Here is a 23115-nt window from a genome sequence, read left to right on the forward strand (position 1 = left end):
TTCTGAGATTATTCGACAATATACGAAAAATGATATAACTAAATAATATACTGCTAAAGATATTATAAGTATATTCTAACAATATACGAAAAATAATGTACCACATGAGACATTAAAGAGATGTTCTCAGTATATTATACAGGGTGTCCGGTAATTGTCGCCTCAATCGTCGTGTGCAGGTAAAGTAAGTTAAACCAAATAGGGAAGTCCTCTACCGTTTTGCGATTTACGTAATAATTATTGAATTATTAAATAAGAAAGATCGGTCAATCCACGCGAATAGAAGCGCGCGACGAGAAGGGACGTTCTACTGTAACACGATACACGAAGATTTTTCAAACACGATTCGTAGACAGTCATCGTTCGCTCCTCCTTCCGCTTTGCGGCGCGCCGTGTATCGTGTTACAGTAGGACGTCTCTTCTCGTCGCGCGCTTCTATTCGCGTGGATTGGCCGATTTTTTTTATTTAATAATTCAATAATTATTGCGAAAATCGCAAAACGGTAGAGGACTTTCCTATTCGGTTTAACTCACTTTACCTGCACACGATGGTTGAGGCGACAATTATTGGACACCCTGTATACTGTACGTATATTCACAGTATACATATAGAATATTCTAATAATATCATGTGCTGTGTGGGAAAGGGGCAATAAAAATGATACAAATATAATTGACTTGTGTGGTGACTTAGTGCCATTAATAATAAATATTTTGCGACTTTTCTAAAAATTCATAATTATGGTTAATTTTCGATTATTAGTTAAATTTATTGTTTAAGGTAAAGATTAATATATATATATATAATAAATACAAATTTTTTTTATCAAATAATTTATTATAATATCATTTGTCAAAACTACATACAATAATTTTGTTTATTAAAAATGTCTAATCTATATAAAAAGATAAATAATCTATATATTCTCTTACATTTCAAAGATTTTCAAAAAAATATATATATATTCCTTTACATTCTAAAGAGGTGAATACATTTGCAATTTTCGATTATTAGTTAAAATAATCAATGATTTGTTAAGTAAAGAGACTTAACTAATATAATAAAAACTTTTATCAAACGTTTTAATATAATTTGTTAAAAAATTACATGTAACTCTGCATGATTATTAAAAATTCTAATCTAATTTAATTTGATTAAGAATTTTTTGTGGATACAATTTTATTATAGTATTCGATCTTTATTAAGTATTTATTAGTAATTTAGTCATAATTAAAATGTAAATAGTCGCTATATATCCCCTAAAATTTTAAAGCCAGATTAAAAAAAAAATGTATATATTTCTTTACATATTTTAAAGATATGCGAATATACATTCAAAAAATGTACTCATTAATCTCGATGATTTGTGAGAACGAATCTAATACATATATGGAACTGTCCGAGTATTCTTCTCACGATCATAATTAACGCTTTAATATGATTTTAAATCTTCGTTTCTATTTCCATAATTCCGCGATTGATTCCTAAGCGGTGTCGAAACGATGCAATGTTCAAAGATTGTTCTTCGAATATGCCAGGCTCATCCCTTGTGAAAAAATGCACGCTTTCTTCGGACATCAGAGCGGTTTACTCAACTAAAAACAAAAAATAAAAAGAATTACATTTTTTTTCGACAAAAATATATGAATTAGCAATATAATCAATTTTTTCTCCGAAGCTAAAAACTAGGTTTTTTCAGAATTTGACTCCTTTTTAAGTTTTGCGCGCGATATGTATTAAAAATATTATTCGATTAAAATATAAGTTAATGTATATATATATACATTAAAATTTTATATATAACTTTTTAATTATATATAAAATTTTTAAAATATATATATAAAATTAAAGAAGATATATGTATAAAATTTTAAAAAGATATATATACATAAAATTTGAAGAATGATATTTTGTATATACAAGGTGTATTTAAATAAGTGCAAAAAATTTTAGATGATTCTATTAAGGGAGGTATATAAACATATATAGGTACTCTTTTTTTAATATTTCTTATTAGTGAAAAATATATCCACCAAATTTCATTTTTTTAAATTTGTCTACAATTTGAAAAAAAAATTCTCTCTCTTTAGAAAAGTATAATTCCTTAGGAAGGGATATAAAAATCCAATGTTTATATATAGATAGTTTATATATAGATAGTTTATATATAGATAGTTTATATAAGAAACCTTCCTTAATTTTCGATAAAGAATCATCTCCGAAAATTCTTCGCACTTATTTAGACACACGCTGTATATATTAAATATATACATAATAAAAAACGAAATTATTTATATATCACACAACACGAGGATAATTTTTCATTTGAAGACATATATCAGAGATTATATCCTTATCAATGAATCGCGCGTGCGCAGTGGAAATCGTCGGAAATAAGCAGACTCGATGCGAAACGCTCGCGTGTATATATACATATGTGTATAAATTTTTTTCCCCCGTTCATTAACATCTTCGAACGTAATCGTCGGGGTCGATTACTTCTTTTGATGTAAATCGAAATAATTGCGAAATGTCGCGACGCAACGACGCGATAAAAAGGCAAGATGGCACGTTCCAACGAACCGCCGAGGACTTATCGCAAGACTTTAGCGCTGATACAGCGATAGCCTTGCGTCACTTTTAGAGCATAGATTTTAATGTTTCGACATTCGACGACTCTCCTCGCTTTCTCGAATTTATGACCTACGCAATTGCGTATACATACTTATCGAAAGCACGCGATGATTTACGCACGCGTAAAAAGCGTTCCCGCGAAAGAGATGTTATCGTCTGCGCTCTTTCGTACCCTTGAAATATTATTCTTCCGCCGATCTTTTTGCATCGTCGGAATTAATTTTGTACGACGAAGATTTATCCGACTTGCATAATACTCAGTGTTTGCAATTATCTAATATTAAATAAAATTATATAGATGGTCATCTAGATGAAAATCTGGCATCATCTTATCTTTATATAAATAATAAAAATATGTATATTATTTATATCTGCATCGTGGATGAAAAAAAAGTATTATCTTTACTAAATTATCTAGAATAATGTTCAGATAATTTGGTTTTCGAGCTATAGCACATAAACAGAAATTAAAGTATGAATAAGACTTTTATATCTCTTTTATAATTTATATTTTTTTATAACTGTGTTTACATGAGCAATCTTAAAAATAGAATTATTTAGATGAGTCGCTATATAATTTTATCTTTTATCTATTTATATATTTAATTTATATATTTATTTTTTATATAATTAAAGCAAAATTGTCTTTGTCTTATCTTAAGATGGATTTACATATTTTCATCTCATCTTCATCTAGCTGATTTTAAAATTATTTAAGCACAACACTGATAATATTATTATATTAATAATCGAAAGAGAAACGACTTACCTAACCAGAGGATATGTAGGATCACCGTCGCGTTTCGGTTTTTCGATCAGACGGCTGGTGGCTACCGATTCGGCTGGAATTTCGTTCACAAAACGTTTTCTTCGACCGCTGTAAAATTATTAATTATCATAATTAGAAGAGAGTTGGAGAGAGAAAAAAAATTATAAAAAAATATACACAAGTTATTTTTAAAGTAAAAAATATATTGTATAATATATATCTAACAAAAGTTTTTCATATATTATTTAAATATTTTTTATAATTTTTAAATATTTTAAAAATATTTTTTATCACTTTTAAAATATTTTTTATTGAATTTTTCTTACATTTTTTCTGGATCCAACGGAATGTTTTGCCAATTTTCATGCGTCGCGTTCAACGATCGTTTGCCGGTGTACTTCGCATACAAACTCATAAGGGTCTGCAGCTCGGCTATTCTCTGGTCCGACGTTCGTTTTTGTCTTCTGCAAAAAAAAGAGCCACGAATTTTAATTTAACGCCACAACACGAACATCGAATTGAATTAATTAATTCGCGACTTACGATTTAGCCGGAAATGATGAGCTTCCGTGGAAGATTGATGCCGAGATTGCTTTTAACTCGTGGAATCTCGAGACATCTTCCAACTTTGATGCACGTGACTCTGACATGCTCAAGTTCAATCTATCGTGAAATAAAAATAATTATAAAAATAACGAGATATATTCGATATTTGAGAAATCGGAAAAATGTCGATTTTTTTCTTCGAAGAGTCGTGATATAATTGATAATATTTATATCCAGATGGGCCGATGTTATCGTCAATATGATGTAATAAGGTTAAAATATGGCTAATAATGTTCTGACGTAATAAGTGCGTATGCGGAGACGTGGAGAAAATTCAAACGGAAGAAGAAGAGGTCAAAACAAAAACCGACCTATTATTAAATTTTTTTTCGGTTTTATCGCGACCCGAAAAAAAAATTTTTATATATAAATAATTGCATAATTATACATATAATCAGAAAATTATATGTGAAATATGTTCATTTTTATACATAATTATATAAATTTATATATAAATTATAAGGGTTCATATATATAATTATGTCAAATTATATATGAAACATATATATTTATATATATAAAAAAATATTTATTATATATATAATTATATATAGAAAGCACTTTTATCTAATTATGTATGGACATATTTCATATATAATTTTGCTATTATATGTACACAATTTCATATATTTTTATATAATTTTATATTGTTATATATAAAAAAATTGTTCTCAAGGATTTTCAAAAATATAATAAATTTGTTAATTACCCGCTCTCGTCGACCGCAGGACGTCCATGAATAAATCTCGCCAGCACAATAAGTGCCACGAGGACGCAGATCGCCATTAATGAGTGTCCCATCTCTTGTTTTTTTTTTTTAATTTATTCTTCTTATTCTCACCGAGGAGGAGAAAATTCGAGGAATTCGTTTTTAGAAAAAATCAGGCGACGTACCGGAGAGAGTTAATCTCTTTAAAGGTTCCCTCGCTTCGTTCGTTGTATGTAAACTATTAAGTTGGAGTAACGATCGTCACCGCATATATATAGGGTGACGATATCCTTTATCCCCTCCCATCTTGCAAGCGTCAACGCATTTGCAACTCTGCTACTTTGTACTCGCTTATTCTGTCTGTCAATGTCTGTCAATGAGCTTTTCCGCAATATAAATAACGCGCAGATTTGCGCAATCATTTCCAGAAGAGATTTCATCTCGCGTGATCCTTTCTTGGAACATAAATCGAACAAGTTCGATTATTATAGAGGTTATGAACGGTTGTTTTGAAAGCGAAACTGTTGGAAATTCATATAAATTGAAGCGAAAATCATTCCGGATATGATGACACTTTCTAGAAGAAAATTCTAGATTTATAAATTCAATAAATAGAATATCTATAAATAGGAAATATGCATATAAACAGCAAAATTCATGTCATCGACGTCATATATCAATCGCAAAAATTTCGCGATCGTGCACTCTCCTTTTTTTTCCTCTTTTTTAAATATTTATTTATAATTTTATAAATGTATAATCTCTAATATTCTTGATCGAAACGTGGCATCAAAAGCAAACCTATAAATGCCCGATATTCGATGCGAATGGTACGTTTTCCTTGTTCCAGCGGAAAATCTGCATAGTAGTAATTGCTGATTTTTCTAGTTTAATCTGGTATATTTTCAACATCGTTCGCAGATTCAATTTTTTTCTGTCAAGTAAGAAAGCAAAGTACATGAGATGTTCGTTCACTTCGTAGTTTTAATTTCAATATATAACGAATACGTGACAATTTATAAATTTTTGTTGAGAAATGATCCAAACGTAATTTCGACAGTTTCGCAGAAGCAGAAAATGAACTTTTGACCTCATTATGATATAAAACTTTGATTGGGTAGAGATAATGTACGTAATTTATGTGCTATATCCGGTAATTACGTTGCTTTTATATGACACCGTTTGCATTGAACTTATGTTGCAAGAAAAAATTTTTGTGACAAATTTTAATTTAAAAAATAACGTAAGTAATAATTAATCAAATCTTATTATAATATTTTATGTGTATTTATATGTATAATTTAATTAATTATAAAAATGTTAATATTTTTATAAACACTCTGACGCCTTTTTCATTAAATTTTCTAAAATCTAATTAATATATGCATATGTACGTATGTGTGTGTGTATTTATTGTTTTTAATTTTATCTCTAATCGCGCAGGATTTTATTATATATTAATGCTATTAAATGAATCACGTGATGTCATTACGAAACCACTTTAATGCTGCGCTGTGTGCAAATGTAATTTTAATATTTTTATAAATTGCCACTTTTATTGATTAAATTGCGATATTCTCTCGAAATTTCTTCTATTTAATGCGCATCTTTTTTTAATTTTATTTTATACTCTAATCGCGCAGTTTCGTTATACCATCAACTCCATTAGACGAATCACGCAACATTGGACTGTCATCATTACGAAACCGCTCTAGTACTGCTGAACGTTACGCTCTTCATTTTTATTTCTCACTTCCGGCATTGATTTTATTATAATTCGTTAAATCTTTATCTCGCACGCGACATGGAGAAGCAAGGCTGAAGCTCGGAATTTTATATACATGTTCCAGACTGGAAATATATATATATATATGTATATATATAATATGCGTACGCATCAACTCGATAATCTCAACTCGATTTTCTCTTTCGAAAGAAGAATCAATTTAGCAAAAGCCAACTCGCCCTCGATTATCATTAATTTTTTTCCGTCGCAAAATAAGTCGCAGTTGAAATCGAAGATGTACGTTACATGCCGCAATAACGTGATAAAAAGCCCCTTACAATTATTGCATTAACATGCAGCAACGGAAATGACGTTCTCGATAGACGCAAATCATTCAAAGAAAAAAAAGAAAGATATGCGTGTGACTTTCACAATTCGTCGTAGTTACATGCTTCATTGATCATTAAGTTGACTATATTAACAACGTCCGATCCTCGTCGAGGAGAAAAAAAATGACAGAAAAAAAGAACCGATTGCGCGATCATTCAGAGGCGCGTACATGTAACGTTTTGAGTTACACGTAACCACCGCCAGATATGATATACATTGATCCCCTCTTTTTATGTTGCGAAATATGCGTCACCCGTGAAATAAATTCGTCACACAATTTCGTATATATAGGGTGTCCTGTATCCAGTGAATCCGATTTACAGTATAGATTCCCGACGTCATTTGGAGACGATTTTTTCTCGGCGAAAATATCCAGGCATCAATAATTTTCAAGTTAGATTATATTAGATTAAGTTAGATTAGGTTATAAGTGTTTGAAAATAAAAGATTTTTCGCAAATTAATTAAATCTTGTGGAAAAAAATTAACAAAAGCATATGCTTCAGTTAATTTTAGCTACAGTTCCCTAGGTAGCAAACTGACATCATTAAACGTCAAAATGACGTCATTTGACGTCGAGTGACGTCATTTTGACGTTTAAGGGAATGCTGCCGTAGTTCTGTTTTACCGACTTTAAGTTAGGTTAGGTTCACTTTTTATTGAATATACAGATTGAAAATCTCCACAATGAAAGTACTGATAATAATGAATGCGGGGAGCGTTATCCTGCAATTAATTTTTGCCATTTTATGCCTCGACATTGATTTCTTACGCAAATATACGTACATAATTAATTCAAGTACGAATCTTTTGATGCAGGCTTTTAATCTCATTTTTATTACTTTTGTATTATTTTTTCATGTCATTTCTATTGGGAGCGCCATATTTTGTGTGCAAATAAACTGCAGAACTTTTGTATTAAATAACTATTGTTATGAGCTGATGGAAGTGATCGATAAAAAACTGCATTTTTTAAATTTTTATTGTTTTTTTATACGGAAGCAGCGCTCCCCATTTATTATTATTAATACTTTAATTGTGGAAAAGGATTTTTCAATTTGTACAGCCAATAAAAAGAAAAACCTTTGAACTCAAAGTCGGTAAAACAGACATGGTCAGCATCCCCTTAATGACGTCAGTTTGTTACTTATTAGGTTTACTTTGGTAGAATTTTAATTTAAGGCTTATTGCCCAAGTGTCAACTTGGACACCAAATTTGATCAATATGACGTCAAAATAATAGTATTTTGACTTTTTTCTACTTGGTTGGTTGCAAAGATACATAATGGCAAAAATTAAGAACATATGCAAAAATAATGACTTTGCTCGACATTTTCGCTGAGGAAAAATTGTTTTCAAATGACGTTAGGAATCTGAAATCCATGAACGGATGATACGGTAAATTTAGAACACCCTGTATATTATTAGATAAATGTTGAATGCATCATTGGGTGACACATGACGAAAAAAACCCCTCGAAATCGGATCATAATTTTACTTGTTGTGTTTCATTTCCCAATGGATGACGATTAGATTACGATATTTTTGCGTACTATACACATAATAATATTTCTTATTTACTATTTACATTCTCTCGCGCGTTATTTTTCTCTCTCTTTTTACTCGAATCCGAAATGAATAATAAATAATTGCAAATTTTTGAATTTAATTTTTGGCGGAATAAATTTTTATTTATTTTTCATTTATAAATTATTATTTTATTTTTTCACACATGCTGAAGTACATTTTAATATTTTATAATATATACAGGATGTTCCAGACTTACCGTATCATCCGTTAATGGGAAATTCCTGAATCTTTATCTGATTTGGAAACGATTTTTCTTCAGCAAAAATGTCGAGGCATCAATAATAATTATTGATTGAAAATAAAGGATTTTTGCAAACAAAGTCTTGTGAAAATAAATTATTAACAGAACTGCATTTTTAAAAATAAAATTATAATTTAAGGATTAGTTCTAAAAATGCATGATTGTAAAAATTGGAAACGTGCAAAAAAATGATGATCTCTCTCTCAACATTTTCGATGAGAAAAAATCCAAATTACCTCAGAAATCTCTCATTAACGGGCGATTCGCTAATTCTGGGACACCCTGTATATGGACAATTAATGATAATCTACTTATGAAGATTGCTTAGCGTTGTTTTCGCCTCTTTCCAGAAAGCAAGTAGTATAAAACATCATTGGTCCGACATATTGGCTCGACAGGTTGACTCGCTATTAAAGAAAATATGTAATTTTTGCGCCGATTAAATCATTATCGGTTATAATATATAAAATATCTGCAGACTAGCTGATGCTTTCAATGTAATATTTTTAGTGAGAATATCGAGTGTAACTTTTCTTTCTACAAAAGAGTATAAAGTGCTTAAAAATTGATCTACCTTTAACAAATATATATCAAACTTATATGCAGGCAATTCTGTCTTTTGTGTATAAATTTATAATAATATTGAATAAACTTATTACTTTGGTAAAAAGATCTATGTGTGGTAACATATAAGGTAATATAACGATGTAATAATGTAAAACTCTACGTACACAAAGAAAGAATTCTGTATTTACCGACAGAAAGGTACAATTCTCTTCTCTCTTCACTGTATCTTTCTAGAGGGAGTCGTAATGTAATTTTTGTGCGCCTAATTTTAGTAGTTTTTATTATATACATATCACATAAAATAATATGTCTTTTATAAATATATATATTATTTTTTACATGTCATTTTCATGAATACTTCAAGGCAATCATTCAAAATGTGTTTTAATTATCCTTTTTATGCTGCGAACACAAATTTGATATAAAAAATTTATATATGCCTATAAATGAATAAATCAATAAATATTCAAGCTTAAAATACATAATCTTTGCAATGCCAGCTATTAAACATATTAATGCAAACTCTAGCAAATAAGTGCATTATTCTGATTATCTTCTTTTTCTTTAAAAAAAAAAATGATATTTATTCAATAACATTTTTTATTTCTATTACACATTAGATATTAACCGAAATATTTGAATTGAAAAATTACGTGATTTTTGAATGATATCTTATTTATATAAAATAAATATATATCGAAATAATTAAATGACATGACGAGATAATAAGATTTAAAAAAAAAAAGAAGATTGTTGAACAACAATCAATAATATCTGAACGATATTTTTGTTCATCAAGTGTTATATCTGTAAGAACAAATATAAGAGAAAAGAACAAATTACACAAATAATCGATTATTTCATTTTATTGCATTCACAATTGCGTATACATGTTTGTTCAAAGTAATCGATATAATTAATAAATGAGAAAGAAAATGAAAATGTGTCAGTGCTTGTGTGTATTTGTATGATATTGTGAAAATCTCCTAAGATTTTGTAGTTTGTAGTTCATTTGCACAATGTAGACGCATTTACACATGTAATAAGAAAATAAATACACAAATAAATAAATAAATAAATATATAAATAAATAAATTAATCAATAATTATAATAAATAAATATATATTGAGAGGAAAAAAGATACTCAAACCGACGTACTTTTATTTTCAGCACTTAAATGCTGCACTTTATGAGAATTTGGTTCATTTAATTAATTAAAGTTCCAATAATTATAACAATTTTTTTCTGTCAAATTACATAATTAAAAAAAAGTAGTAATAAGAAAATGTTTTTTTCATATGATATTTTTCTACAATATTAGTTGTAGATTTCTATATTTGTTTTATTTTTATTTTTATCTATTTGTTGTGTTTCTGTGGATTTTTAGTGAGTCGATTTTGAAAACCAATTTCTTAGATCTCAATTTTCATTCACTTTCAAAGAAAAATATAAAAGAAATGAAATCATCGAAATTGCAATACAATTTCATAAGAATATCCGTTCAAAAATTGTATATATGTCGGTTTTAGTATCTCTCTTTCCTTTACAAATAAGTAGTAGACATATAAATAAGTATATTAAATAAGTATATTAAAAATAGTAAGGAACGTAAAGACTCATGAAACGGAGTCCAATTAATACTTAAACTAATTTCTCTAAATAAAAAACTTGAGAAAAGTAAATAAAACTCGTCTAGAGACGAGTCATTAATCATTTGCTAAAAGATAATTTCGTCAAATGTCAAAAACACTTCGCGCAACATTTCTCAATACGCAGTCGCATCTGCGATAAATCCTAATCGACAAACAAATAATCTTTTTTTTTCTTGTCCGACATAAAGTCTCATTTTTTTTAAACATCAGCATATAGAAAAAAAAGAGACTAAATAAGAATCTAATAAAGACTAAATAAGAAAACATGGCCGAGCCCGGAATGCAACGTATGTCGCTCGCGTGGCGAACGTAAAAGTTTTCGAAGCGATTAATATTAATTTTGGTCCTTTATGCTAACAATAAAGTACAACAAGCACTTTGCGTGTTATAACGGAGGAGAAAAAAATTTATACCGGCGAGCACGATATAAATTTGTACGCGAAAGACAGAACGGACGCGTAATTTCGCTTGGACAAACACAATTGTATCTTATAATTGGAAAGAGATTCATCAAAGTAAGAATAAATTTGTCGAATTAAATTTGTCGCAAGGAAAAACTCAGATAGATATTTTCTCATTAAATGCTATATCGTGCGAAATTAAGCTGCATTTAGATCCCGCACTATTCTCTGATTCTCTTGTGCATTCTAGAAAGAGATATAATACAATTAAGCTCCATTTTTCCTTTGTTTCAAAGCTTTGTGTCACCATTCTCAGAGAACAATTGAAAGTGATCGCGATGGCGTATTCAACGAATCGATGAGTAAAAATAAAAATAATAAAATTTCCAATGAAAATTATTTATTGGGAAAATGGAAAAATTTCGTAAGATTCTGTAATTTTTTATCTCAAATGAAAGAACAGAAGTCTCTTTCCAAGTCTCAATGTCATATTGTGAATAATCGAGAGATCACGCGTTCCGCGAAACAAACTGGCGTAATCGAGAAAAGCCAGTTTAGAATAACGATTGCGTTTTCTTACGAAATTACGCGATGTCTGCATGTAATAGATACAGCAATATATATCGTTTTAAACATCCGACGCAGTCGAGAAAGGACTGCGATATTTAAAAACTGAATAATTTTTCACTATTTTTTTACGAAATTACTATATTTTAATTATTAATCTAAGCATCTTGAATAAACAAATTAACGCGATCGTATAATAAATCAAATCGCGAAAGAGATTTAGTTCTTAGGTAGCAAGCGCGCGCCATTTTAACGTTGAATGACGTCATCGAGCGACAAAATGGCGTCACTTTGCTACTTGGATACCTTATAGAAATAAATTACGCTCATTGTCACAAAAATACTGAGCTAATATTCGCATATATATATATATATATATATATATATATATAAAATACTGTGTGTTCTCGTTAAGTCTCTCTAAAATACATACTTAAAATAAAGAGGACGCAGTCCGGGGATACGATCGTCCCAAGGAGAAGACTACCGTGTTACTTTACACGGTAATTTATGCCCTATATACATTTTCGTTATCTCCCGCTGTTGCCGTTCTAGTCCATTATTTACACACGTTACGCAGTAATTTCTGCTTGTTGAAAGTTAATTATTTACTTCTTCAAGGCGTAAAAAAGGTACATAAAACAAACTGAAAGCTCATGACTGACGGATCACCACTGAGAAATTAATTTAAATGCGAGTTTGTGTGTTTGCGTGTACGTGTGTGTTCATATGTGTGTGTTAGTGTGTATATCCATTTTAATTGCTCTATTTCCTCTTTCTCTCGCTTTCCCTTTCTCTTGCGTTCTTCACTTTTTTCTTTCTCTCTCTCTCTTTCTCTCTCTTCTGCTCCTTTTTTCTAGTTTCCGTCTCATCCTTGAGTGAGTCCGAAAAGCTTCTGAATTAAATAATCGTCCGATAATCTCTGTTCCTCCCGTTGATCTTCCGTCTGCAATTAAAATATACAAAAATAAAATTAATTCTTGAATCTTGAGATAATTATTATAAAGATGGGATTATAGTGAAACAAAGTTTATTAAGTTAACGTTATTATTAAAATAAATCGTCATCGCATTTAATTGACAAGAAATGCTCACATGAGTATTGATGAAGGTTGGGTAAGTTAATTATTTTTTTAAACTAAGTTAAGTTAAAGTTATAGTTGCTTATAAAACTAATTTAGTTAAGTTAAAAGTTGTATAATCAAAAAATTAACTTAGTTAAAGTTAAGTTAAGATTAAATTAACTGGAGTTAAATATCAGGAATTAATTTTTAAAAACATTATTTATATTAAATTAGAATTTTGTTTGTTAATTTTTTTAAAATTTATAATAACAAATAACAGAATAATTTTGATTTTTATATAAAAATATATTTTTTAGTAATTTATGACAAACAAACATAAAAATTAATAAACTTTAAATTAAAAATAATAAGTAATTTAGCAAAAAAGTTAATATAAGTTTAAAGTCAAAAATAATTAGTTGAAGTTAAAAATTAATACATTTTAAATTAACTAAAAAAGTTATTAACTTTTTTTTTAACTTTTAACTAATTAACTAGCTATAACCCAACCCTGGTATTTATATAAATTTGTTTTCTTTATTAACGTAAGGAATGTATCCTACAAGTTTGTCGTAGCATTTCGCAAACTCTGTTTAACTACCTGTTGAATGTCACGAAGTAACGGCTGTTCGCTTTACCGATAATTGAACGACAAGAGTAAATAAATAAAGGGAGGACAAGGGAATGAAGGATGAAACGCGAAATGTCGGAGTATATCACGTATGTCGAGAAATCGTTAATTACGTTCCGAAAGTTCATTAGACTTCACAGCACGCGCTGACGGTTCGGTCGATCTTTCCTTGTCGTAGAATTATTACCCGAGAACGAACATATGACAAATGAGTCGAGAGAGAGAGAGAGAGAGAACGAAGCACTACAGAAACCGAAAGTGTTGCATGTGACGGCGTGTTTCATATTGTACTTTTCATATAAAACATTTGTCACAGAAATGTATAATATATAAGCAATTCTCGCGCTCCACACATTCATTTTCGTGCGTAAAATTTATCAGCAAATAGACGATATATTATGAAATGTTACGCGAAACAAGGACGCATGTGGGTATGGCAGTTTATATTATCTTACCCAAACTAAGGGACGAATCCGATTAGATTGACCCAAAATTGATTCCGTGATGGATCTTCGTTTACGCCCCCTAAACAACAATAATGAGATTATGTTAAAACTTGAGCCGTAAATTGTGCGAAGAAATATATCGATTGTCAAATTAAGTTATATAAAAAAAAAACCAGAATGTTAAGAAATGTTAATGTAATTGTGCAACATTGTGTTCTTTAAAGTTTCAATTATACATGTAAAAAATTTGACACACATGATACCATTTTTTTGATATTTTATTTTTAATGTAGTCGATTATATATATAGTAACAAATTTTCAGATGTAAAATTAGCGGAAATTTAAATTGCAATAATTTTTAAATAAGTTAATGAATTAAATTCAAAATTGATAAACAGTAGCTTTAATATCCAAATAGAAACGATATCTATATATTTTTTTATGAATTTTGTACCATTTTTAAATATTTTATTTTTGATATTATTTTTTTTTATCGAAAGCAAGTGCCACGTTATCGAAATATTCATATCATGCTCATGTACATACAAAAAACGAAAAGATCACGCCTTCCTATGCAATAGTCATGCAATCACTGAGGATCTGTCAATTTACTATATGATATCAGACGTTCAAACTTTATCGCTGACAAATAAACATGACAGTCATGCAAATTATGACGCATAATTTGTTTATTGAAGTTTAATTAATTGCTTTTCTGATAATGTCGTCGTTGAGATAAGTCGCAAAAAAAAAAAAAAAAAAAAGAAGAGAGAGAGAGATCTCTATTAATAAATATAACTAGCGAAAAAAATCTTATCAACAGGTGTTCCTTTAAATTGTGTGTTTCAATTTTTTATTCTGTCTCTCTTTCTCTCTCTATATTATTTAAATTTGAAAAGAATAGTGTTCAGAAAAATCCCCGTAAAAATTATTGTGTCTCAGAACATATTTATTAGTTTTCAAATATGTGTCTCAAATTTCTTCCAAAAAGTATGTATTACATCATACACTGTAAAAAAATATGTAATATATTACACAAAAATATATAAAATTACATAAATAATAAGTGTAAAATTACACGATAAATAATAGAAATGATTACCTTTTCATTATTTATCATGTAATTTTACATTTATTATTTATGTAATTTTACATATTTTTAATGTAATTTTACAAAATTTTTTTACAGTGTACAATATATCATATATTTAGCATACACCTTTTTTGAATGCCCAAATAGCAAGCATATGTCATTTTGACGTCATTAGACGTCAATGACGTCAAAATGGCGTCATTTTGACGTCTAATGACGGCAGTTTGCTACTTGAGTATTACAGCTATTACTTTAAAATGTGTTAAAATACATCAAAAAGATACGAAAGCGAGAGAGAAGAGAAATGGAATTGCTTCACATTTCCATTTATTAATTGAAGAATATATGGTAGAATATTACTCGCGATGTTCACACATCCCGCGTTATAATTACAGTAATGATGTGCTGGGAGTAAATTAATTCACTCGTGTAAACAGTTAACATTCGATTACATGGAACCGTTTGCAGAGACGTAAGAAAATACAGATATATGAGAATATCTATCTGGGAATAATAGAAATTTATTCACGAAACGTTCGACGTGTAGTAACCTAACCTAGTTTAGGGCTGCCATCTTCGTTAGCTTCATTCGTTTTTCTTCTCCTTTTCTCGCACAATCGCGTATTTTTTTCTCTTTCACCTCGATGCAGTTATATATGTTATTTATTCAGTAGGCACCATCGCATACGCGTTCGCGCAATTTGTATTTGAAAGTGCTTTTCATCTTCTTCTTCTTTCTTTCAATTCTTTTTATGCTTAAGATCAATAATGCGGGCAAAGCGAATGTTGATGTCATATAAGAATAGGGACAAGATATTATTATTAAAAAAAGTCTTTTATACTCCGTTGTGCTATTTTATATTATTTCTCGTGAAGATATTTCTTTTAGCAAATATTGTACATATTCAAAGCGTCCTTCATTTTACTTGCATTATAGTTTTTCGATGTTAGATTACTTGCGTAACTCTTTTTTATATCGTTCATTTTTTAAATTAAATGTTTTTTAGTTACATAATAATTTAAAACTTTGAAGAAATAAAAAAATAACATACAATTTTTATTTATTTATTATTATAAATATATATAATTTTAACTTTATTTTTTCTTAAAGATCTTATCATTAATAAAAAAAAATAAAGTATATTTGAATATTTCCTGAAGATAAAGTTATATTATATATAATTATATTTCGAGTGATTATTTTATCATATTTTTCTCGAAAAAAGTAGAATTTCGCGTTAAGCATATCTGCATAGTGGCGATAGACTTATGAAAAGGATGGCGTGAACTTTATAAAATTTCCGGAGTTAAGGAAAAGATATCATTTATCATAATTATGACTAACGTTTTTGCAATTTAATCGTGTCTGTGTTACGACAGTGCAAAGATGAAAGTTGAATCGGTTAATATATAATTAAAAAATTCTAAGACAATTGATAATTTATTTAGCCTTTTAATACGTTCAAGAAAAAGTTTAGCATATATGAACAAATACACACGCACGCACACACACACATATATATTTATATATGTTCCTTAAAGTTTCCATATACATGTAAAAAATTTGAAACACACGGTACCATTTTATCAATATATTGTTAACATAATATAATCGAGCATAGTAACAAATTTTCATAAGATTAAATGTAAAATCAGCGGAAATTTAAATTGCAATAACTTTTAAATAAATTGGTGAATTAAATCCAAATTTTTACAGTTTTAATATCAAAGTGAAAACGACCTATATAATTTTTCTCATAATTATTTTGTATCATTTTTAAATATCTCCCATACATCTTGAAACCGAATTATATCATATCACAATTATAGCAAAATTAATTAATTTAAATTTTTTTGTTTTTAATTTATTTTTTGTTTTTTTTTTCTACTTTATTAGTGGAATAAAAAGAGCAAACTTACACGACAGCTGGATCCACTTTTCCAAATGCTACGGGAACCGCGACACCCTTCACATTTTGTAGCGCCAAAATCGTTTCGAGCTCGGCGAGTCTCTGATCGGAAAGGCGTCTGTATCGACTGCAACAAAAAGAAAGATTACAAATTAATCGAATATTTTCACAGCGATCATCGTAAAGAGATATTATAAATCTGGAGAAAAAGAGAATTATTTTTAAAATTGATTTTTTATATGCAAATCCCTTAGATTGCCTAAGTCGTCAACAATCGATTATATCGATCGAATCAGCGATAATTAATTTTAATCTCGAAACGTGGCAAAAGATTCATCTCTTTAATAACCGTGCTAATCTTACAAGCGTACCTGAAACAAAGCTTCGGCGATGTTCAATAAACGCGTAAGGGAAGGTTCAGAAAGGAGAGAGAAAACTACAGAGATTATTAGATTCGCGGTATTATTATTATTTGATGTCCAAATGATAATCATTAAATTATATATTATAAAATCGATCGCAGTTATATTTAATTCACACGATAACATTATTTAATTATATATCACATGTATTATTTAAAACTAATATAATATTATTTTATATTATATAATATTATTTAAAATATAATATTATTTTTAATCACCAAGTATTAATTAATTATATTATATTATTTTTTATATTATCTTGAACATTCAGATTTTATTTAAAATAAATTGAGTTTTATATGCAAACAATAAAAGCTTATAAATAAAAGTATAAATATATTTATAAACAATAAAAGCTTATAAATAAAAGTATAAATATATTTTCATATCTTTTATATAATTAACATTTTTTTATAACTGTTTAAAAATAATATTATCTGGAAGTTATATATATATAATTTGACGATAAAAATATTAGGTCGTTAGTAGAGAAAGTAATAGAAAAATAAATACAAAATAACAGAATATTACAAAATAAAATAGAAAAATCGGGGCGCGATTTGAAGGCTAATGTGAATGATCCGGTAACGAGAGAAGAGAAACGATGTGTGTGTCGCAACAATTTCGCAAGTTGCCTCATGTTGTAGCGCCTTAAAAACGCAAAGTAAGAAACGTTCTTGTTCAAAAACCGCTTTTTTTGTTTAATCTCCGGCATCGCGAAAATTTCCTGAAAAATTTCCGTACCTTAGATGCCAATCGGGTGGCCTGATGTACGCCGTTTCCGACATTAGTGCCACCATCAGGACGCACAGGATCGTCGCGCTGATCGAAAGATTCATCTTCGCACGCACAAAATCAATTCGAACAACGGAGTACCAAAAAACGAAAAAAAAAAAAAAAGAACTGTCACGTGTAATTGATCACGATCTCGTCACACACTTGTCGCTCTTTCTGTCTCCTTTTTTTTTTTTTTTTTGAAACCTCCGTTGAAGTTCTCTTTATATATATAACTTCTTTTTTTCTTCACTATGTATGATCTCGAGCCCGACTCGATTTGCCACGATTCTTTCTCTTACGTTGCTTTTGTCTTCCCTGGTGAACTGTAGCTACTCTCTCGCATCGAGCATATATACCCGGCGTAACCCGGCCCTCCCCCCATCCCCACCCCTCTACGACTAGATCGCCCCCACTTTTATTCTTTGGCGCATATCCACCCTCGCGTTTTACGCGCGATACCTGCTTTCTAATTTTTTTCTCGGGGTTCACCAATTTCACTCTTTTTTCCTGTATACGGGAAATTTAATTTATATTTATATTTTTGTTGTATATCTATGTGTCTAACATATTTAAAAAAATTATTTATAATTAATATTATATGAAAATTAATATTAATGTAATATATATAATATTAATGTAATTAATATTATATGAAAATTAATATTAATTATATTCAGTGTGTTTGCTGTTAAATAAAATTATATAGAGGATCATCTAGATGAAATTTTAGCGTCATCTTATTTTTATATATACATATGTATGTATAATCTATATCTGTGTAATAAAAATATATGATATGTATCTATATTTGAAATGAAAAAAATTATCTAGAATTATGTTAACTTTACTAAATTATGTAGAATAATGCTCAGATAATTTAGTTTAAAGCACATACAAAGTAATTAATGTATGAATATATTTTTATATTCTTGTTATAATTTCTTTTTTATAACTGTTTACATAAGCGGTTTTAAAATAAATAATATTATTTATATTATTATTTATAATATATTACATAAATATTTTATAAATAATAAATATAAATAATATTGTTCTAAAAAAATAATTATCTGGAAGTTATTTAGATGAATTACCATATTATTTTATCTTTTATCTAAGTATATTTGAAACATCTTCATATATTTAAAACCTCATCTAAGATAAATTTACTTATTTTTATCTCATCTTTATCTACAATAGTTAATTTTAAAATTTAAAATTATTTAAAATAATTGTTGTACTTTTGAAATTCAAAATCTTAATAATTAAAATCGAAAGAAAATCGCACATACATACTATTATGAGAAATAATAAATGATGTCATCATCATTGTGGCATTCATTACATTCAGTGTTGTACTTAGATGATTTTAAAATTAGCTAGATAAAGATGAAATAAAAATATGTACATTTATCTTTTAGATAAAATAAAGATGATTTAGTTTTAAATATATTTAAATAAAACAAAACAAAATTAGGTGGCGATTTATAGATAACTTCCAGATAATATTATTTTTAAACAGTTATAAAAAAATGTAAATTATAAAAGATATGAAAATATATTCATACTTTTATTTATAAGCTTTATTGTTTGCTGCTTCAATATTTTTATATGTGGTTCTAAACCAAATTATTTGAACATTATTCTAAATAATATAATAAAAATAACATTTTTTCTTTAAAATGTGGATATATAGATAACATATTTTTATTATCCATATAAAGATAAGATGTGCCACCAAAACTTTATCTCGACGATCATTTATATAATTTTATTTAGATAACAGAGCAAACACTGATTATAGAACGAATTTTCTAATTTATAGTAATTTTTGTTCCTTTGCATACTTAAATTTGCCAGACTTGTGATTAGCCGAGAGACTCAAAGCGATATCTCGAGCTCTTTAAAACTAATTACGATGCCGTGTACTTAAAAAAAAAAAGAACTTTAATTACTTTCTTTGTATAATACACAAATTAGTTATTCTTTTTTTTTTTTACGCAATTCTGCGTCATGCGCGTCTATGTCGCGCGAATCCGAGGACAAAGGTCCTGCTTTCAGGATCCATTACACTTTTCTGAAGTGACATGACGCTTCTTCTCTATTATTCCCGACAGCGACATATTTTTTTAGCGACACACACGCGAGGATGAGTGATAGAAGATTAATAATTTATTTTTAGTGACAATCAAGTGACAGATGAAGAAGAAGCGAATCCCATCTTTAAATTAAAAGATCTGTATGTAGGGCAGTGTATTGTAGACTTTCATTCTTAAATAGTTTATTTTACTCTCTTTCGATTCCAGAATCTTATCGCGAGACGCAAATAACGAAACACTACTGAAGACAGACAATAAAATTAACGCGAATACACTAGTATTACGTCGTTCATGGTTCATCCGTAATTTTATCTCTCTCTTTCTTTCTTCTCTCTTTTTCTTACTATCCCGTTTATCGTCATTAATAATTTACACCTTTACTATATGTGAAAAGTTTTCCGCATGAGAAGATATTGCAGGAACACATGTATTTTTTGTACATGTAATCGAACAATTTGTATAATTTGGGAAATACCCGGATACATCCCACTGTAAGATAATCATTTTGCTATAAAAATCAACAATTGTTGATATATTTATATAAGAATTTGATCCTATTTTATAATAATAGTATATGTAAATATAAGGCAAATATTTGATACTTCAAAATTAATTTATTAATTTATTTAATTTTATTTCATTTATTTCGTCCAAATAATATTAATAAATGCAACGAGAAAATAATCGAGAAATTAAAAAAATATGATTAAAGAAATATTTATCTCAAAACTCTTGCAAAGTGGAGAACAAACATCCGTGGATTTATTTAATAATATATTAATTATTGTTTAATAATATATTGAGTTTATAAAAAAGTATTATATCGTAAAATTAATTCTCAAAATCTGCGAATAAAATAAAAAATTAAATTACATTTTGCTACTAAAATTCTAATTAAGAAAAACTTGTAATTAAAAATACTAATTACGGAAATTACTCATGATTTGAATATTTTTATTGAAGATTGTAAGAGATAAGCGAAACGGATACGCGATCACGCATTCTTTTATGTCAACTTCTTTTGTATAAGTACTCCCGCGCATATTGCGGTTGACGTAAAACTGCGGAGCTGAAGTGGGAAATACCTCTTAGATACTAGGAAATGTGACAAGCGACTTGCGCACGTGTATGCGATAGTTCATTCTATAATCTCCCGAGATCTGTTTGCAGACGCGCGGTTATCAACTTCAACTATACTCGATGACTGTCGATCTATTTTTAATCTGCCGCGCTAATATTACATATTTCCATATCACTCTCGATTATGTACATGTGTACCAATTATTCGAGCGATATATGTTACGTATTTCGAGCGTGATTTGCATAATATGCGTTTATATATACATTTATCTCATATTATTATGCAATACATTTGTTTAAGGAAAAAATATATGTAGAACATTTGGAAGAATATTTATCAAACTATTAATTAAAATTTTGAAGCAAAATTTCAAATATATATATATACATATATATATATGTGTGTATGTGTGTGTGTGTGTGTGTGTGTGTGTACACAGGGTGATTCAAAATTGGCGGGAAAATTTTATGGCAGATTCATTTTTTCATGTTCCCAATTTTTGCCACCATGTAACTAAGCCTTAAATTAAAATTCTATTAAGTAAATTGTACCTGGAAATTCTATTAAAGTAAACTCTACCTGAAATTAACTGAAGAATGTACACTGTAAAAAAATATGTAAAATTACATTAATTATGTAATTTTACATAAAAATATATTATACACAAATAATATAAATAAAATTACAATATAAATAATAAAATTGCATACATTTTCATTATTTATCATGTAATTTTACACTTAACTATTTATGTAATTTTATATATTTTTATGTGATATATTACATATTTTGTGGTTTTGTTAATATTTTATTTCCATAAAATTTAGTTTACAAAAAATGAAATACGTTTTTCTTTATTTGTCGTGTTTATATTTAATTATTTATATTATTTTACATATTTTTATGTAGTATACTACATATTTTTTTACACTGTGGTCTTCTAAATATTTTATTTCCATAAAGCTTAATTTACAAAAAAGCCTTCATTTTCAATAATACTTATAACTTGAAAATTATTAATGCCTGGACATTTTCACTGAGGAAAAATCGTCTCCAAATAATCCCAGAAATCTGCCATTAAAAACTTTTCCAGTTCTAAAACATCCTGAATATACGTATATATATATATTTTTTTTATTATATTCTTTGATATTAAAAAATTTTTGATAAATATATATATATATATATATATATATATATATTGTATAATGTAAATAATTCATAAATCTGTGAAATTAAAAGCATCGATCGAATTATAAATATGTTATTAAATGTTATCTCACGTACTTTGTACAGATTTGTATTGTAATTCCTGATTATTTTCTCGCGACGCGACACAATAAGCCCCGGAGCGATAGCTGCTATAGCAATTATTATATAGAACATCTATTCATTCTACTTTTCGAATTTGATAGTGGATTGCCTTATGTTACTTTGTCAATTTATCGCATTTGAATCGCAAATACCACAACGGATGACGTACAAATTGATACTTATTAAGCGCGTTGACAACCGGTTATCGCGGAACATTGAACGCATACTCTCATATATATTTCACGCTAAAAATCAAGGGTCGTCAAGTATTTCAAGCGTCAATGACTCGACATAAATTGTGCTCTCAAATTAATCTCATCTTTTTATCTATTATAGAATAGTATTTAATACGGATGTATACGCGAGCCATAGAAATCCTCAGTCGTGGAATTCGATAGTTATCAAGAATATGTATAGCATGT

The 23115-nt window shown here is 28.3% G+C and overlaps 2 protein-coding genes across 2 annotated transcripts; both read right to left on the reverse strand.

The window, feature by feature from the left end:
• Positions 1-1191: 1191 nt before the first annotated feature.
• LOC114945517 (uncharacterized) lies at positions 1192-5083 on the reverse strand. The gene is made up of 5 exons (XM_029321779.2): positions 4720-5083; positions 3948-4067; positions 3731-3868; positions 3405-3512; positions 1192-1596 (listed from the first exon to the last, which is right to left on the reverse strand). The coding sequence occupies exons 1-5, from the start codon at positions 4809-4811 to the stop codon at positions 1593-1595; spliced, it is 462 nt and encodes a 153-aa protein (XP_029177612.1). The 5' UTR covers positions 4812-5083; the 3' UTR covers positions 1192-1592.
• A 4997-nt stretch (positions 5084-10080) lies between these two features.
• Positions 10081-18509, reverse strand: LOC114945501 (uncharacterized). The gene is made up of 4 exons (XM_029321753.2): positions 18167-18509; positions 17008-17124; positions 14003-14072; positions 10081-12799 (listed from the first exon to the last, which is right to left on the reverse strand). The coding sequence occupies exons 1-4, from the start codon at positions 18259-18261 to the stop codon at positions 12722-12724; spliced, it is 360 nt and encodes a 119-aa protein (XP_029177586.1). The 5' UTR covers positions 18262-18509; the 3' UTR covers positions 10081-12721.
• Between the last annotated feature and the right edge of the window lie 4606 nt (positions 18510-23115).

The sequence above is a fragment of the Nylanderia fulva genome, unplaced genomic scaffold (assembly GCF_048542155.1).
Source record: "Nylanderia fulva isolate GAGA-0341 unplaced genomic scaffold, ASM4854215v1 Scaffold4, whole genome shotgun sequence".
Taxonomy (NCBI): Eukaryota; Metazoa; Arthropoda; class Insecta; order Hymenoptera; family Formicidae; genus Nylanderia; species Nylanderia fulva.